Here is a 14,584-nt window from a genome sequence, read left to right on the forward strand (position 1 = left end):
CAATCTACTTTTTCATGATATTCTAATTTTATGACCAGCACCTGTATATACACTTAGGATAAAAATATGGATAAAAAATATAAAAAGTATAAAAAAGTAAATCAGAATTTCCTAAAAATAATGTTGAAAACTGCATAGGGAGATTAGTTTTAAACAGACCATTTAGTACCTTATGAAGCTCTGCCAAAAAGGGTCTAACAACTAGGTATTCCCAAAAGATATGCCAATGATCGGCTTCCCGGCGTCCACATTGCCTCCAACACACAGCTTCACCTCCAGTAAAATGTTTTGGTGTAATAAAGAAACAGATCAAATCCCTCCAATCAAACTCTAGCCATTAATGAGAGTTGGTGCATTTCCACTGGTATTGGGAAATGTCAAGCCAATCCTCCTCAGTTATTATCAGATTACCCTCTCTCTCCCACTTTTTCCTAACATAGTCTATGTTGTGGGACTTTGTAGACAATAGGCTACAATAAATTCTGGAGATTACACCCTTGTTAGATTTTTCTGGGTATAAATTCAGATTTTAATTGTATCCCCACAGTAACTACTAACACACCTCTTAAGAGTTTTGCACTAAGAAGATGTTTTATATACACACAGTAGAAGAAACCCTCTCAAGTCAAGAACTGAGCTTTTGCATTTCTTCATTTATTTTTGTGCATGAGATGAAGACAAGTCATTAAAAGGGTTGAAGTTTTAAAAGTTGGAAAGTTGGTCAACAAGTGTTGCTTGTTGTTACTGTCCAGAGGCAGCATTAAGGAGGAAATGGGATCGGTCCAAGCTCTTCTACTTTGCATATTCATCGATCCTTGTGTGCTAGAAGAGAGACAGGTGTTAGACTTACATGTAAGCTATTTCTATGTATAAAGACAGGAAGCATTTGGGTTTATTATTTTGGTTATGATACAGACACTTTTATTAGATTATTACAATAATTTTATTATTGTTGTACCAGTCACTTCTTTACCCTATAGTACATAATCTTAAAGTCATAGGGAAACAGCTGTTCCAACCGTTGCATTTCTGAATTCTCCAGAGTGGTGCCCGACTTTACACGAGTGAATAAAGTGAATTTGATTCGTCGATTATAAAGGGGGCGGGATTATTGTGGCGGACAAGCAAGTTTGATTGTGGCCGCTTTGTCGGCAGCATCTTGCTAACCAGTTAGCAACTTAGTGCTACTTAAACCCAAATAACATTCGGACCAAGTAGCACCAAATTGGTGACTTAGAAACGACCCTGTCAAGGAAAGCTATGGACAGCGGAAACATGCAAGAGGAGGAGAGTTTTGTGTCGGAGGTCGTGGATGAGTCTCCTCCATCATAGATTTTTTATTTAGAGGAGGACAGCAGGGACAAAGTTGTCGTGGAAGAGGACGCAGGGCGGCAGAAGCTTGGTTTTGGTGTCGAAGGCTTACAGCCGTACATGTTTGAGCCCTTGCCTCCCAAAGCTGCCAGTTTTGTTAGCTCTACGCCTGCTGAAGACACAGACGTCCATCCCCGAGAACACTGCATCGTAATTCAATGGGAAAGGAACTTATTCTTATTTCTTATTTCAGTCGTTGCGTGTATTAGGTGTAAAATATGAATCAAGATGCTATGACCGAAAAAAAATTGATTGACAGATGACCTTTGATATATGATTGGCCGAATTTAGGTGTACAAGCTGATGTATAACTAACTGCCCTGCATAAAATAATGAAAAACAACACAGATTTTAAGACAGGATTTTTTTTTATAGAAATGTTCTAACTTTTGAGACAATGTCATCTGATAAAGAGCACATTTATATACATGTTTGAGCCAGAATGATTTTACATTAAAATATGACTTCCCTACGACTTTAAAATTTGAAATATACAAGAATCAGCATAGCCATAAATATATCTGGCTTCTTTTTATTGAGGATTTAAGCAGTCTTTATATTTTGTGCCCTAATTTTTCCTTTAAAGAATAATTTTAATAGCTAATCTGACAGTCCATGGATTGAGTCAAATCTATCCGAAATGGCTGCAAACCTGCTAAATAATGTTAGATTATAGATTCCTATACTTTTTTTTCTTTTGTTTTTGGCTTTTACTCATTTACCTGACTGAAAGCTTGAGTTCTTCCTCAGTTAATCATAATGTAGCTCCAAACGTTTTGCTGCCAGCAGTGACTCAAGGTGCCCCTCACCAACTGCATCTGTGTGTCAGAACATTAACCCACAAGGCTGCCTGCTTACATGGAGAAACTGCCTGTTTGTCACTTAAATTATTGTAGGTTGGTTTAAAATTTAGATGCATACTTAACCTGCTGTGAGACATAAAGGGATCCGTTCAGCTCTGTCAGTCTGAGCATAACAACTTTAGTTGCTCAATTTACTGGTATAATACCTTAAACTGGTGGGAGTGTGGTGATTTTGTTCTATATTCATGCCTATTACTAGAGTTGGATGTTGTAATTTCCGTAATGAAGCTCTGCAAATTGGCCTTTCACATCAAGGCTGAACTCTAACTGCAATTTTGTCTGCGACTCTGCTTTCTCATCACGTGTCCTCATTATTTCGCCTTTAATCTTTGAACATAGATAAGTGGTCCGGGTCTCTCTCACATTGTACATCATTCCAGCACTCCGCAGGAGCTGGACAGCTTCTGGAAGATTTCCAGTTAACCATGTGGCACAGGAGACATTGCAACAGAAGGTGAACCTTAATTGCTGTTATTTTGCCAGGACTCCTTCTGGCCTATATTAAATATTAAAAAAAGGCAAAAAAAAAAAAATAAATAAAAATGCCTGTTCCATCTTCTGCAAGTAAAGCAATTGATTGACCTTCTTTAAGCCACAAATATGTTATTTATTTCTAACGGCTTCTTGTGATTTAGCAAGGGCTTTTTTTGTTTTTTGTTACTGTGATCTAAAAAACAGTTTTCTAAAGCAATCACACAGAAATATTAATAATTAAAGACCTCTTTAAAGGCTGCAGATGGGTATTCAAGACGTATCATGATTTTAACATGCCACCTACCTGTTTAAGTTAGTTAAGTTATACTCAACCTTTAAATAAAAGTAGTTTAATGTTTCACTCCTACGATCCATGCATATGGTGCCATCCAAAAATGTTAAAACGCTGCTAATCTTTACACATTTGTTTCTTCATAAACCATCAGAAAACAAACCATAATTCAGAACAGAAAGAAAATTTGGTTTCAAAATAGTTTTTAGAATTAAACTTTTAAAATGGTGCATGTTGCAGGTTTATTCAGCCCACTTTAAATGTATGATCCTGAATAAAATCCAGTGAAACCATTTGCAAAGTGGCTAATAGCCCACGTGTCGTTCTATGTGTCTTCCTAATTCAGTCACTGAAAACTTCCTGCAGCTTTTAAATACATCCTTGCTCCCGGCTTGTAAATAAATGGTGGAATTCCCTCTTCTGCACGTCATTCAGCTCTCAAGAGGTCTGGCGATGAGCCATTTATTTGATTCAGTGGTGTTGGTTAAGGGTTGCATCTAAAATTGAAAGGGTGGCAGTATCATGATGGTTCTCCTCAACATTCATGGGGTTCCAGATCCAGATCAGTGTTGATGGAGGACAGGGGGAGCCAAGTAAAGGAAAATGATGACTGACTTAAAATTGGGAAGGGTGGGTGTTTCCTTCTAGCAAGGCGGCTGAGAAGCCAGATTAAAGTCTAGGTTTTAGGGCTGAAACTATTAATGGGATTAAAAGATTTATAAATAAGCGTCAACTAATTTAGTAATCGATTAATCATTAACTGAAGTATAGAGACTTTAAAGTAATAACTTAGAGCAGTTATTTTATCAAAATTGTAAAAAAAATATATATTAGTATGTTGCATTTAAGATGAAATTTTTTTTCTTCTGTCAATATGCTCTATCCAGAACTCCTCAAGTGGAAAAGTTTTTAGTTTCACTGGTTTGATTCAGTAAAAAAATCTTCTTTAAGGAAGATTGGTTGTGATGTAATCACTTTGCCGGCTCCACAGACGTTTTTTGGATATATTAAGGAAACCTTTTAAAGGCTTTGGTCTTGTTGAATCTGACATCGGTTTAGCCGATCCACTGATATGTCAGGCAGATTTTTTAGGGCAGTGTGGCTTTCTTTTCCTGTTTACACCATTGAAACAAAATTTACACAAAATCTCATTTTACCTGTAAAACAAAACACTGACAGCGCATAGCAAATGGAGGGAATAGCATAAATGCATTTCATTCGATCTAAGGGCATGGCTGCTTATTAAACATATGTGCACATCTGGTGATTGTGATACAAGAAAAAGTGAAAATATGAGCCAGCCGATGAATCGGTCCATCCTCACTACTAACATCACTCCTGTCACCTTTTTGGGACACACTGCTGTCCGCTAATGATCACCTTAAGACAGTTGCTAATGACTTATAAACTATAAGATCAAGGAGTTGAGTTGAAGAAGCAGAAACCAAACATCTCCTTGTTTGTTGAACCATTAACACCGTTCTGTTTACAGGCCCATCTGGTGGAGCCGGTTCAGTCCTTCAGATACCTCAGCACTGACTTGGACACTTGCTCCTCCTTTGCTCTAAATGTTGACTCTGCAAACAAAAAAGCGCAACTACGCCTTTTAGTGAAAAGTCCTGATGTCTTTTAGTAATCCTTTTTTTTTTTTTTTACTCAGTTTGATCACTCGCTAAATCTACTGCCAGCTTTAAAATCTCTTCTTGATGTATCTTCCTTACCACCAAAGATTCAAAAATGTCTGGTTTTCATTTAAATGTACGGATGATTTGGAGCTAGTTGAATTTGAAAAGTCAGACATCTTTGTTTGCTCTTCTTGTTTTGGTGATTCTCAGAGTGATTAAACCTGGGCGTTTTGTTTCTGTGCACACCTATTCCTTATTTATATGGTGATTTAAAATGGAGGCGATGCAAATCATTAGTTGCTCTCTGTAACTGCATTTTTACCTTTTGTTTTTTCATTATTCTTCTTTTTTTAAATCGGGGGGTTATGTATTTTCTTTGTAATTCTTGCTTTGGATTTCGGTAATGTTTATTGTACAAATTCACCATTTCACAAATATAAACACATTTTGACTGAATAGACTTCATCTATATACAAAGGAAAATGGAAACCGACTGTAAGCGCTTAAAACTTGAGTTGATGTCTGCAAGATTTTGGGTCTGCAGGTCAAAAACCGCCATGTTTGTTTCTTTTATTTATTTTTCTCAAAACATTTCTTACAGTAGATTGAACTGTTTACATTGTTAAAAAACAAACCTAATTTTTCAGTATAAAATCTTGTATTTCTGTTATCTTGGAGGAACTATTGAGATATTTTTTTGCTAAACTTTTTTAATAAACTCTTAATTTTTTCACACCCTTTTCTAATTTTTTTATTTTTGTTTCTTATGACAGATATTGTGGACAAGAGTGAACTGAAGGCATTCTTTGAAGGCAACTGCTCGCAGATTTATTTTATCTTCTATGAAAATTTCATAACACTGGAAAGCAGCTTGAAACAAAAAGGTAAGTCACTTTCAACTGAACCCCAGTGATTTCACCCCTCGTCTGTTCAGTTTGAGCTTTTACTTCCTAATTAAATTCATTTCCACTCCATATTCTTCCTTTTGTGTTCCAGGAAATAAATCTCACAGGGAGGAGCTGGACTCTATCCTCTTTATTTTCGAAGTAAGTCAGTTATCATCTGCTGATGTCTCAGATCCACCTATAAACTCCTATAGTTGTTTTCAGCAGAGGTGTCAAGTAACAAAGTACAAATACTTTGTTACTGTACTTAAGTACACTTCTTAGGTACCTATACTTTACTCCATTACTTATTTTTCTTCCTACTTCTGACTTCTACTCATTACATTTTCAAACAAGTATCTGTACTTTCTATTCCTTACATTTTTAAAACAAACGTTGCTCGTTACTCTTGGCTTCAGTTTAATGTTTATAAATATTTATTTCACGTCATGTGCGCCATCCAATGCAGATCATTGGCACCATCCACATCTAATGAAAACTAGTGTCATTGGATGAGTCATATAACGCAAAGACTCATTGGTTAGCTAAAGGAAATCATCAGAAGCAAGCAGGTGTTCTTCAAACTGCAAACATGAATTGTCTATGCCATGCTACAATGTTGGATTCAGAAAAAGATGTTGAAATGTCTGAAAGGTCGGAGACAAGCGAGAGCGTATTGGGAGACGGAGACCAACAAGACCTCTCTCATCCGTGGCCCTATCTTGAAGAATTTTTCAAAAGAGCCTTTATTTCATTCATTCATTTCATTCATATAGTGGCATCTGGCTGTTTTTTTTTTGCGTACTTTATACTTTTATATTTTTAGTAGTGCTTGGAGCACATACTTTTTCACTTGAGTAAACAGGTCAAGTAGATACTTCTATCCTCTATACCAGGGGTTTTCAACATTTTCCAGGCCAAGGACCCCCAAACTGATGGTGAGATGGAGCGGGGACCCTCTAATTATATATATTGTATGAAATTATGTTATATCAAACTGGTTGTATAGTCACGCTATTACAAATGAAGTAATGTAACTGGGATTTCTTTTTTATGGCACTAGTGGCTTGTCTTTTTGTTTGTTTTTTGACAGTAGTCTGACAGGAAAGGGGGTATGAGAGAGGGGGAGAGACATGCGGCAAAGGACCACAGGCCAGGTTTGAACCTGGGTTGAATGTCCTCTGTACATTGGTTGTGCGCGCTAACCACTGCGCCACCTGCACGCCACACCACTGGTTTTCAGCTCAACTCTGGCACTGGATCATGATTGTAATTGTCTCAAAAATCTGTGGAACCGAATGCTAGCTCTGCTGAAGAACATGAATGGCAAGAAGGGATTGTTTAGTGTGTAAAATGTGTATTTTTGTGTCTGTTTAAAAAGACTAGCATGCAGGGAAATCTAAAGGAGCGTGTCCTCTGTGTGTGTGAGACGATGGGCTTGCAGGTTACTTGTTTTTTTTGTTTTTTTTACCTCGTTGCAAAGCCAGATCAAGTTTCAAGTACATTCAGCTCTCTGGTTACATTTGCCATGGGCAGGTCTGTAAAGATGGCAGCAGAACAAAATGGAAGGTGTTCTTTTTTTTTTTCTTTTTTGTTAAGTTAGTTTTCAACATTTTCTGTCACCTTAAACCTGCCTTTAGTGTCAGTGCACATCCACTCATCAGAGCTGTAAATATATCCTGGATTCAGTCCTTTTCCATATTTATGGAGTCAATATTGAAAGCAGCTTAACCCTCATTTGTCCCCTTTTAGCCCCTGTCTGTGACGACGTGTGCTCTCACCCGTGCGCTGAGTAGATAAGCTTGCTTTGAGCGCTGTGGACGGGACAGATACGGGGTTGCTTTGATCCTGAGCTCTGGTACACTGCATTAAGTTGCTCTTTGTTATATTAGTCATTTCTGACCATAGGTGAACGTTTTTTATTGTGTCTGGTTAAATTATTTGATTTATTTTGTTCTATTTGGATGATAAAAGATAATTTAGAGGATAGTTATATAAGATTGTAGCCACAGTTCTATATTTCTTCATTTAAACAGCAAAACATGACATGAACGGCCATTGTTGCCTAAGAGTAAGTCCAGTTAGATTCTAAACCAGTTGGACATTTTCTCAAATATTTTCTTTTTTTTCAGTGCTTATTTCTTTGTGACACACTTAGAATGTTTATTTTGCCCTTCCCTGACCAGCAGACCAAACAAAATGCGGTTCATCGTCTTGTTTGCATGTTTTCTTAGTTTATTCCATGGGGATTACATTACAGCCATGATCAGCTATGTGACCCCCTTGTCTGTGACTTGCAGAGGGAGGGAGTTAAAGCTCCCACGCTGATCCCTGATATCTTGAGGGGATACCCCTTTGTCCCTGTCCATAAGCTCATTTGAAGCTTTACAACCCCCCTTCTACCAGCAGCCATCACTGTTCTCATCCAGGGTTTGGTTGGTCAGATCTAAAATGCAGCACAGGGATTCTGTGGGTCATTAAAAGTAATTAAATTATATATTTTTAATTAAGGCCTTAATTGGCATTGAGATTTATTCAATGTGATTATTGTGGCATTTAAAATGCTTTGTTTAAAAAGCAAACAAAAAAATTACAAAAAAAAGGTCGTCAGATATATTATTTCTCAATTTATTTGCACGTAAATGATTGTGGTTGATCGTAAAGCCGTATGTTTGGAAAAGAAGCTTGAGGTGTAGAAAAAGCTAGAAAATGGGAAAATGCTAAATTCAACAAAAGCGGCTGGAAAACGTAGCCAAATTAACCAGATTAAATGTGAGATTAAATGTGTAATTTAGTCAGGCCCCGATGAATGAGACATCGGAAGATTTTTTATGAGAACAACCCGTTGTCTTTCAAACCATGTCTGTGCCTATTGGCCAACACTCTGACCAATGAGAGGAACTGACTGTGACGTAGTAGACAGAAAGCTGGTGGGGGAGTGTAAACAACAGCCTGTCAGTAAAACTGTGAATACGTCCTTCTTAAAAATGAATGAGCGTAGAGCCTCTTTCTTCCTCTTTCAACGAAAACCCCAAGTCTAATCCTTCCAAAACTGATTCCAAATATGAGTCAAAACTCGGCATCAGAGCCAGCGGCCCTTCATTCACACACAACTATCCCGAGAGAGGGCCTCTGCAGACGGGCTGCGGTTAGCTCTGGCTGACGTTAACCTCGGAGGTCTATTGGTTGCCGCGGTCCTCTCAACTTTGAAAATGTTTTTTTAAATTACGCATTAAATCAGTAAATAGACCATACATGCAGTGATGCTTTAAAGTATAATATTCTTATCTCAAATTATATTAAAACGTGCTTTTATGGAACAACAGCAACAGAAAAGAGAACTTTTAACTTTCAATGGAGCTCTGCATTTAAAGCTGCTGCCGCAGTGCATGCTACTGTTCAATAGTTGTTGCCATCTTCATTGTAGTGCTTTCTCCAGGGTCGCGCAGCTTTGTCGTCACGCCCTCAAAACCCCGCCCGCTTTGCATCCAAAAATTAAAAACACATCTCTGTGTTGTGATTGGCCCGCCAGTTCTAGGACCCGGGGCATTGATTGAGGCTAGACCAAACTCGCAGGCAAAAATGATTTTGGCCGCTGGCGGGTGGGGCTAGTCTATGGAGGCTAGGCTATGGAAAGCAAGGAATTCCGGACATGGCTGCAGCCTGTCGATGGTAAAGGTGACGAAGGATTTAAAACAAAATAATTTAGGAAGCAAAATAGTTTCATATAATTCAGCAATTAATATTGAACAGGTTATTGCCACATATTTTTAAATTTTACTTTTGTTGGTTTTTATTATGCCAGAGATCTAAACTGGGAGTTAATGCGGATGGTAAACTTAATCGGATCAAACATAGAAAACATTAAGCATATGGTTAAGATTGATAGTTTTATTTCTTCCAAATTTAATGTCCTCGATCTATGAGTATTAATCGATTTGATAACAATTGAGTTGTGATTAAAATTAGCTTTTAATGTATTTAATCACAATGGTCTGCTGAAGAAACCCATTTTTAGAAAATATTAGTATTAGTGGCTGTAGGGCTTTGACTAAATACTGAAAGGTTTACAGATTTCATATTTATACTGCGTTTAGCCTTAGCCTATTAGCCTTGTTTGTGTGCTGTTAGTATTGCTCTCTGTTGTACCCAGAATGACACCAAAAGTGCTTCACAAGCCCCAGATTTTATAAAGAGCTGGACTCTAACATAAAAATAAAAACATCGACATGGTAGCATAAAAATAACAATGTAAAATACAAAAAATTGATTTACGTATTATAAGTACTGAACTCAAGACAAAAACAGCGACATTTCAGCTTCACTGCCTCCTTTATGATATTCCTCTAATCTGTCACTAATGTTTTTATCTTAATGGATTTTTGATGGCTTCTGGCTGCTTTGTTTCTCCTCTGACTTTATTTTTCACACTGGATGTTTGAGTCATTCTTATGCATAAACATCCATAGCAGAAAATCCTGTTAGCCTGACCTAGCAGCTCTTGTTTACAGCATGTTTTTCAGAGTTTGCAATCAGATGGTCACTGCTAAGAACTAGTCCAGGCAGCTGAACATAAAAAAAGGCAAATAAATGTTTTTGTTATGAATTAAGTTCAGAATGTGACAGGATTTTTGAATAGATGGAGATATCTCATTTATTGTGATGTATATTTTATGTTTTTGCAGCAGGTTTTATAGAACATTTGCACAAAGACCTTTGACCCAGGCTCCATACACAAAATAATAAAACGATTGTAGTCATGTGAAGCCATAAAACAGTAGATGCAGGTGAAGGTTTCATTCTTAGATAGATTAATTTGTGGATTGTGGATCTTATTTTGGATAATACCTTAGGATCAACTATCTTATACACATGAAAAGAAAAATTTAGAAATGCTTTTAAGAAGGACAGAGCATAAACAACAGAGCGTCTGTTTTATAAGGCCTTTTTTTTCTGGTCATAAGACCAGAGTGAGTTCCTCAGCCCTTCAGGGACTCCTGACTTGTTTATGCTCCAACATGACCCTTCACCGTCAGAGCATTTTTATCCTGGTGCCAGTAAAGTTGTGACACCAGTTAAGGGAAAGCTTTGGAAGCAGCAAAATTCAGAAGGAAGTCTGTGCCAGGACCCTTTTCTCTCCAGGATACAGCCTTGCTGTGACCTCATCTATCAGCCGGACCTGAATCAGCATTTCAGATTCCCCCTCTCATCCTCTTTCAATTTCCCCATCCCTATTTAAAAGATATATATTGATATATATTTGCTTCATCCCTTAGGTTTGTTTTTTTTAAAGGGACATGCAATGGCAGTTAACAAATGCACGCTGGAGTTTAAAGATGTAGTTTGAATAATTAAATCCTTTTTTAATTATATTAGTCATTTTAAATGCTGCTGAACATCTGTTGCTTGTAGCTGCAGCTTTGATTTTACGAAACATTTTAAAACGAGTCAAAAACTTATTGCTCTGAAAGGTGGAATAATTATTTATTACTCTTGAATCACTAAGGTTATATTTGCGACTTTAGAGATCAGAACCAAGTAAAGATAAAGGTGACAAAGCATGCAGTAAACCTAAACAACTGGGTACAGTGTATTACTAAACCAGCCTGCTGCTATGTTTAAGAAACAGGACACAAAGTGTATGCTTTGATTTTCATCCTGGTAGAATATAAGTTGGTGCGTCAATGGGTCTCTGTAAACAAAATAAAACAACATCGGCGGGGGGCTTCAGCTCATCCAAAGTGCTGCTAGAGTTTTATACATTGGTCTTTGGCCTAAATGTATGCAGGATTTACTTTTGTTTTGTTCTGTGAATCATGTTGCCATGTATTTATTTTTGTAACAGAACACATGGATGATTTAGATTTAGAGTTCTTCAGAGAGCTGTTTTCTCTGTGTTCCCAGGATCACATCTAATCGAGTGGTTGCAGCGTTTGGGTCCTATGCTTCTACTTAACTTTTTGAAAATTTGAAATGTGAAGAAACTTTTTGCTCATTACATCAGGGCTAAAAATGTCTTTATATTTTGATAAAACTTCCACATAAGGTTAAGGATTATTTCATCAGTTCATTTGCAGCATGCTTTTTGTTTTTTATGTCTTGTTTTAAATCTATATTTTTGGGGGGGTTTTTACCTCTTCCCTCATAGTTTCTGCTAAAGCTGATTAAATTACCTTTTGTGTGAGCAGTGTAATTCAGATGAACATTAATTAGTATACTTGTAGTCTACTGCTGCCACCTGCTGGCCGTTGAAGAGAATGAAGCTAGCGTTATAATGCTTGTTTCTCTGTTGGATGCTTTGTTTCACTGTGATTGTAGTTTAAAGGAAAAGTCTTGTCAGCAAGGAATAACCAATAGGTCATTATTTATACCTAAATCTAATACGGTTGTGGGGATTTACTGAATTTAGCATTAATCAGTAAAAAAAAGATAAAAACAATAATTTTCACTGAGTCTGGGAGCGGCCATTTTTGCCCAAATCTAGTAACACCTCACTCCTGCCATCTTCCAGCAGTGACGTCACGGTGCGGTAAGCCTAGCGCCATTCTCCCCGCTTTACAAGCAAAATCAATGGGAACTACTAGACACATCTGGAATCAACAACAATTATTGAAGATTTCCAGAGAACTTCACCATTGACAATCACCAGAGCTATAGTTAATCTCACAATATCCACGTGCATGGCAGTTGGATGTTGGAATACATAGGGTAAAAACGAAAAATAAATTAGTTATTTCATGATCCTCCACTGACGGGGTCATCATTGGATTGCCAACTTGAAGAGGGAGGATTTGCCATCAAACTTCTTACCAGAGAAAAAACTTGTAGCTAACATTTGGAAGAAGAATGTTTTCAAGATGACTTGGATAAATACCAAATACAGCACTGTGACTTGATTAACACCTGATACCGCACTGTGACGTCACAGTAGTCACGCAGTAGTGCTCTTTGACAAACATGGATGTCTCCAGTAAAGCACATTCAAATTAAACTTTGTCTTAATTAAAAAAATGTATCATTTATTGAACAAGATGTAATAATTTCATACTTAAAGTTCTTTCAGAAGTTTGAATTCTGAATATGACCCAACTTCTCCTTTAAGGTTTGCAAAGTTTTTGTGTTTTTTATCCTTAGATGTTGTGCTCTTCATGTTGTCATAAATCCTTAGCACTGTGTAAATTGCAAACATTCCTCAGAGAACAACGCATGTCTTAAGCTTCCCTTCGAAAAGCCCTCATAGATTACCTAGAATCTGCGTCATTTTCTTGCTCTGCCACTGGAAACCTAAGTGTGGATCATGTAAATGCATCCAGGCTGCAGTTGTACCACAATAATTCCTCCATCTTTATGCTGGAGTATGGCTGCAGATTAGAGTAACTCCTCCAACCTCTAGTCCTGCAGACACTGTATTCGCCTCATCTCAGCCACTAAATTCATCATTGTTGGAGCTTCTATTCCAGCACTACAGGGAGTTCTTCTGAGTTAGCTGTGTGTCTCCTCTGCATTCCTTCTGTGGTGCTCTTGAGACATAAAAGACAAGGTTATTGTCTCTCTACATGCACACACACTCACACATAGGAAAAGGCTTAAGTAGGCTACCCTGTTGTGCAGAAGCCTAGCATAATATCTCTGCTGGCCCAAGGAGACAGAGTGATGGAGAGCAGTACAGTTCCTGTTGAGAGATCTAATGATCCCATGTGGAATCAATAATAAGGTACAGCTACCTGTCTGTAGGTATACGTTGTCACGTCTGTGGATCAGAGAAAAGTTAAACAGCAGATTTATCATATTCCCCGTTAAACTAATGCGTGCATCACATTTTCTACTGTCACAGATAAAGACAAGGATTTAGTCTCTAAGGAAAAAGAAACAAGTGAAATGCAAGAGGCGCTTCATAGCTGGTAGCCAGATTGTATGTCAAACGCACTCAACACATTTTTTATACTGACTAGGTTCACTAACCGGTACCACTTTAAATCTGTCGTTCCATCGGAGCTGCTTTAATTTTCTTTCTCATTAATTTAACAATGTGCTTCAGATATTACCCATAGATTTTGGTCTGTATTAACCTGGAAGCATGGAGCTTTTCCTGCCGGTTTGTCAGCTGCATATTAATGACGCAAAAACTCCCATTCCACCACATGTTGGTTAAGCGGTTCTGTGGGACTGCAGTCTGGTGACGGTGATGGTTATTTCTGGTGCTCGTTTCTGTCAGTGTGACCCAGGACACACCACCAGTGTGTGTGAATGATTAAAATGTTGGGTAAATCGCTTTAGTGTGGGGAGTGGCGACCTAGTGGTTTGGGCACAGAGTTTGGAATCTTGAGGTTCCCAGTTTGAGCCCCACTCCCACAGACTGCCACTCTGGGTCTCTGAGCAAAGACCCTTAACCCCTGATTGCTCCCCTGGCGCCCCACGATGGCAGCCTACGGCTCCCCAAAGGGATGGGTTAAATGCAGAGGTAAATTCCTCCAATATTATATCAATAAAGTTCAATTTGGAGTCGTCTGACTGGGTCCCCTACTGAAATTTTTCTAGTTGAAGGAAAAAAACAAAAACAAAAAACTATTAATCCCATTTATTTGTGTAATTATTGTCATTGTAGTTGTAGTTGTAGTTTGAATATCGTCCTTTGCATAAAGTCGTATTATACATCCCTATCATCATAACATCCCCATACATCTTGCCTTTGTTTAATCTAAACTTTATATTCTTGAATTTTTTGATTGTATGTCCTTTTAAAATGCTACTTTGCAATAAAGTTAATTTTTTCTAATAAAGTAGATGCTAAATGTACAGAGAAATATACAGAGAAGCTGATGTAAAGAAAGACATGAGATAACTTTTTTTTCTCCAGCTGAAACAATGCATAGGTGGCAAGAATTTGCTAATTTAACAACTTATAGTTTAATTAATGAAACTTACTGAACATGTTCATCATTTTAAAATGTGATGATTTGCTGTATTTCCTTTATTGCGTGCTCTCTCTGTGTGATGCTCCTGCAGCACTGGGTGGCTGCAGGTGACTTAATCTTTATGCTCTTAAGGCTCTCACATTCTTCCTCTTGCTGCTGT

General features: G+C 37.6%; 1 protein-coding gene across 6 annotated transcripts in view; it reads left to right on the forward strand.

Moving 5' to 3' along the window:
• ralgapa2 (Ral GTPase activating protein, alpha subunit 2 (catalytic)) overlaps positions 1–14,584 on the forward strand; it is a 147,679-nt gene that overhangs the window by 22,818 nt on the left and 110,277 nt on the right. For all 6 annotated transcript variants that reach the window (XM_015396705.1, XM_015396711.1, XM_015396727.1 and 3 more), the window contains exons 2-3: positions 5,399–5,509; positions 5,622–5,671. In XM_015396705.1, the coding sequence (XP_015252191.1) occupies positions 5,399–5,509; positions 5,622–5,671 (161 nt within the window). The remainder of the gene's footprint in view (positions 1–5,398; positions 5,510–5,621; positions 5,672–14,584) is intronic.

Source organism: Cyprinodon variegatus, unplaced genomic scaffold (genome assembly GCF_000732505.1).
Source record: "Cyprinodon variegatus isolate N-32 unplaced genomic scaffold, C_variegatus-1.0 Scaffold27, whole genome shotgun sequence".
Taxonomy (NCBI): Eukaryota; Metazoa; Chordata; class Actinopteri; order Cyprinodontiformes; family Cyprinodontidae; genus Cyprinodon; species Cyprinodon variegatus.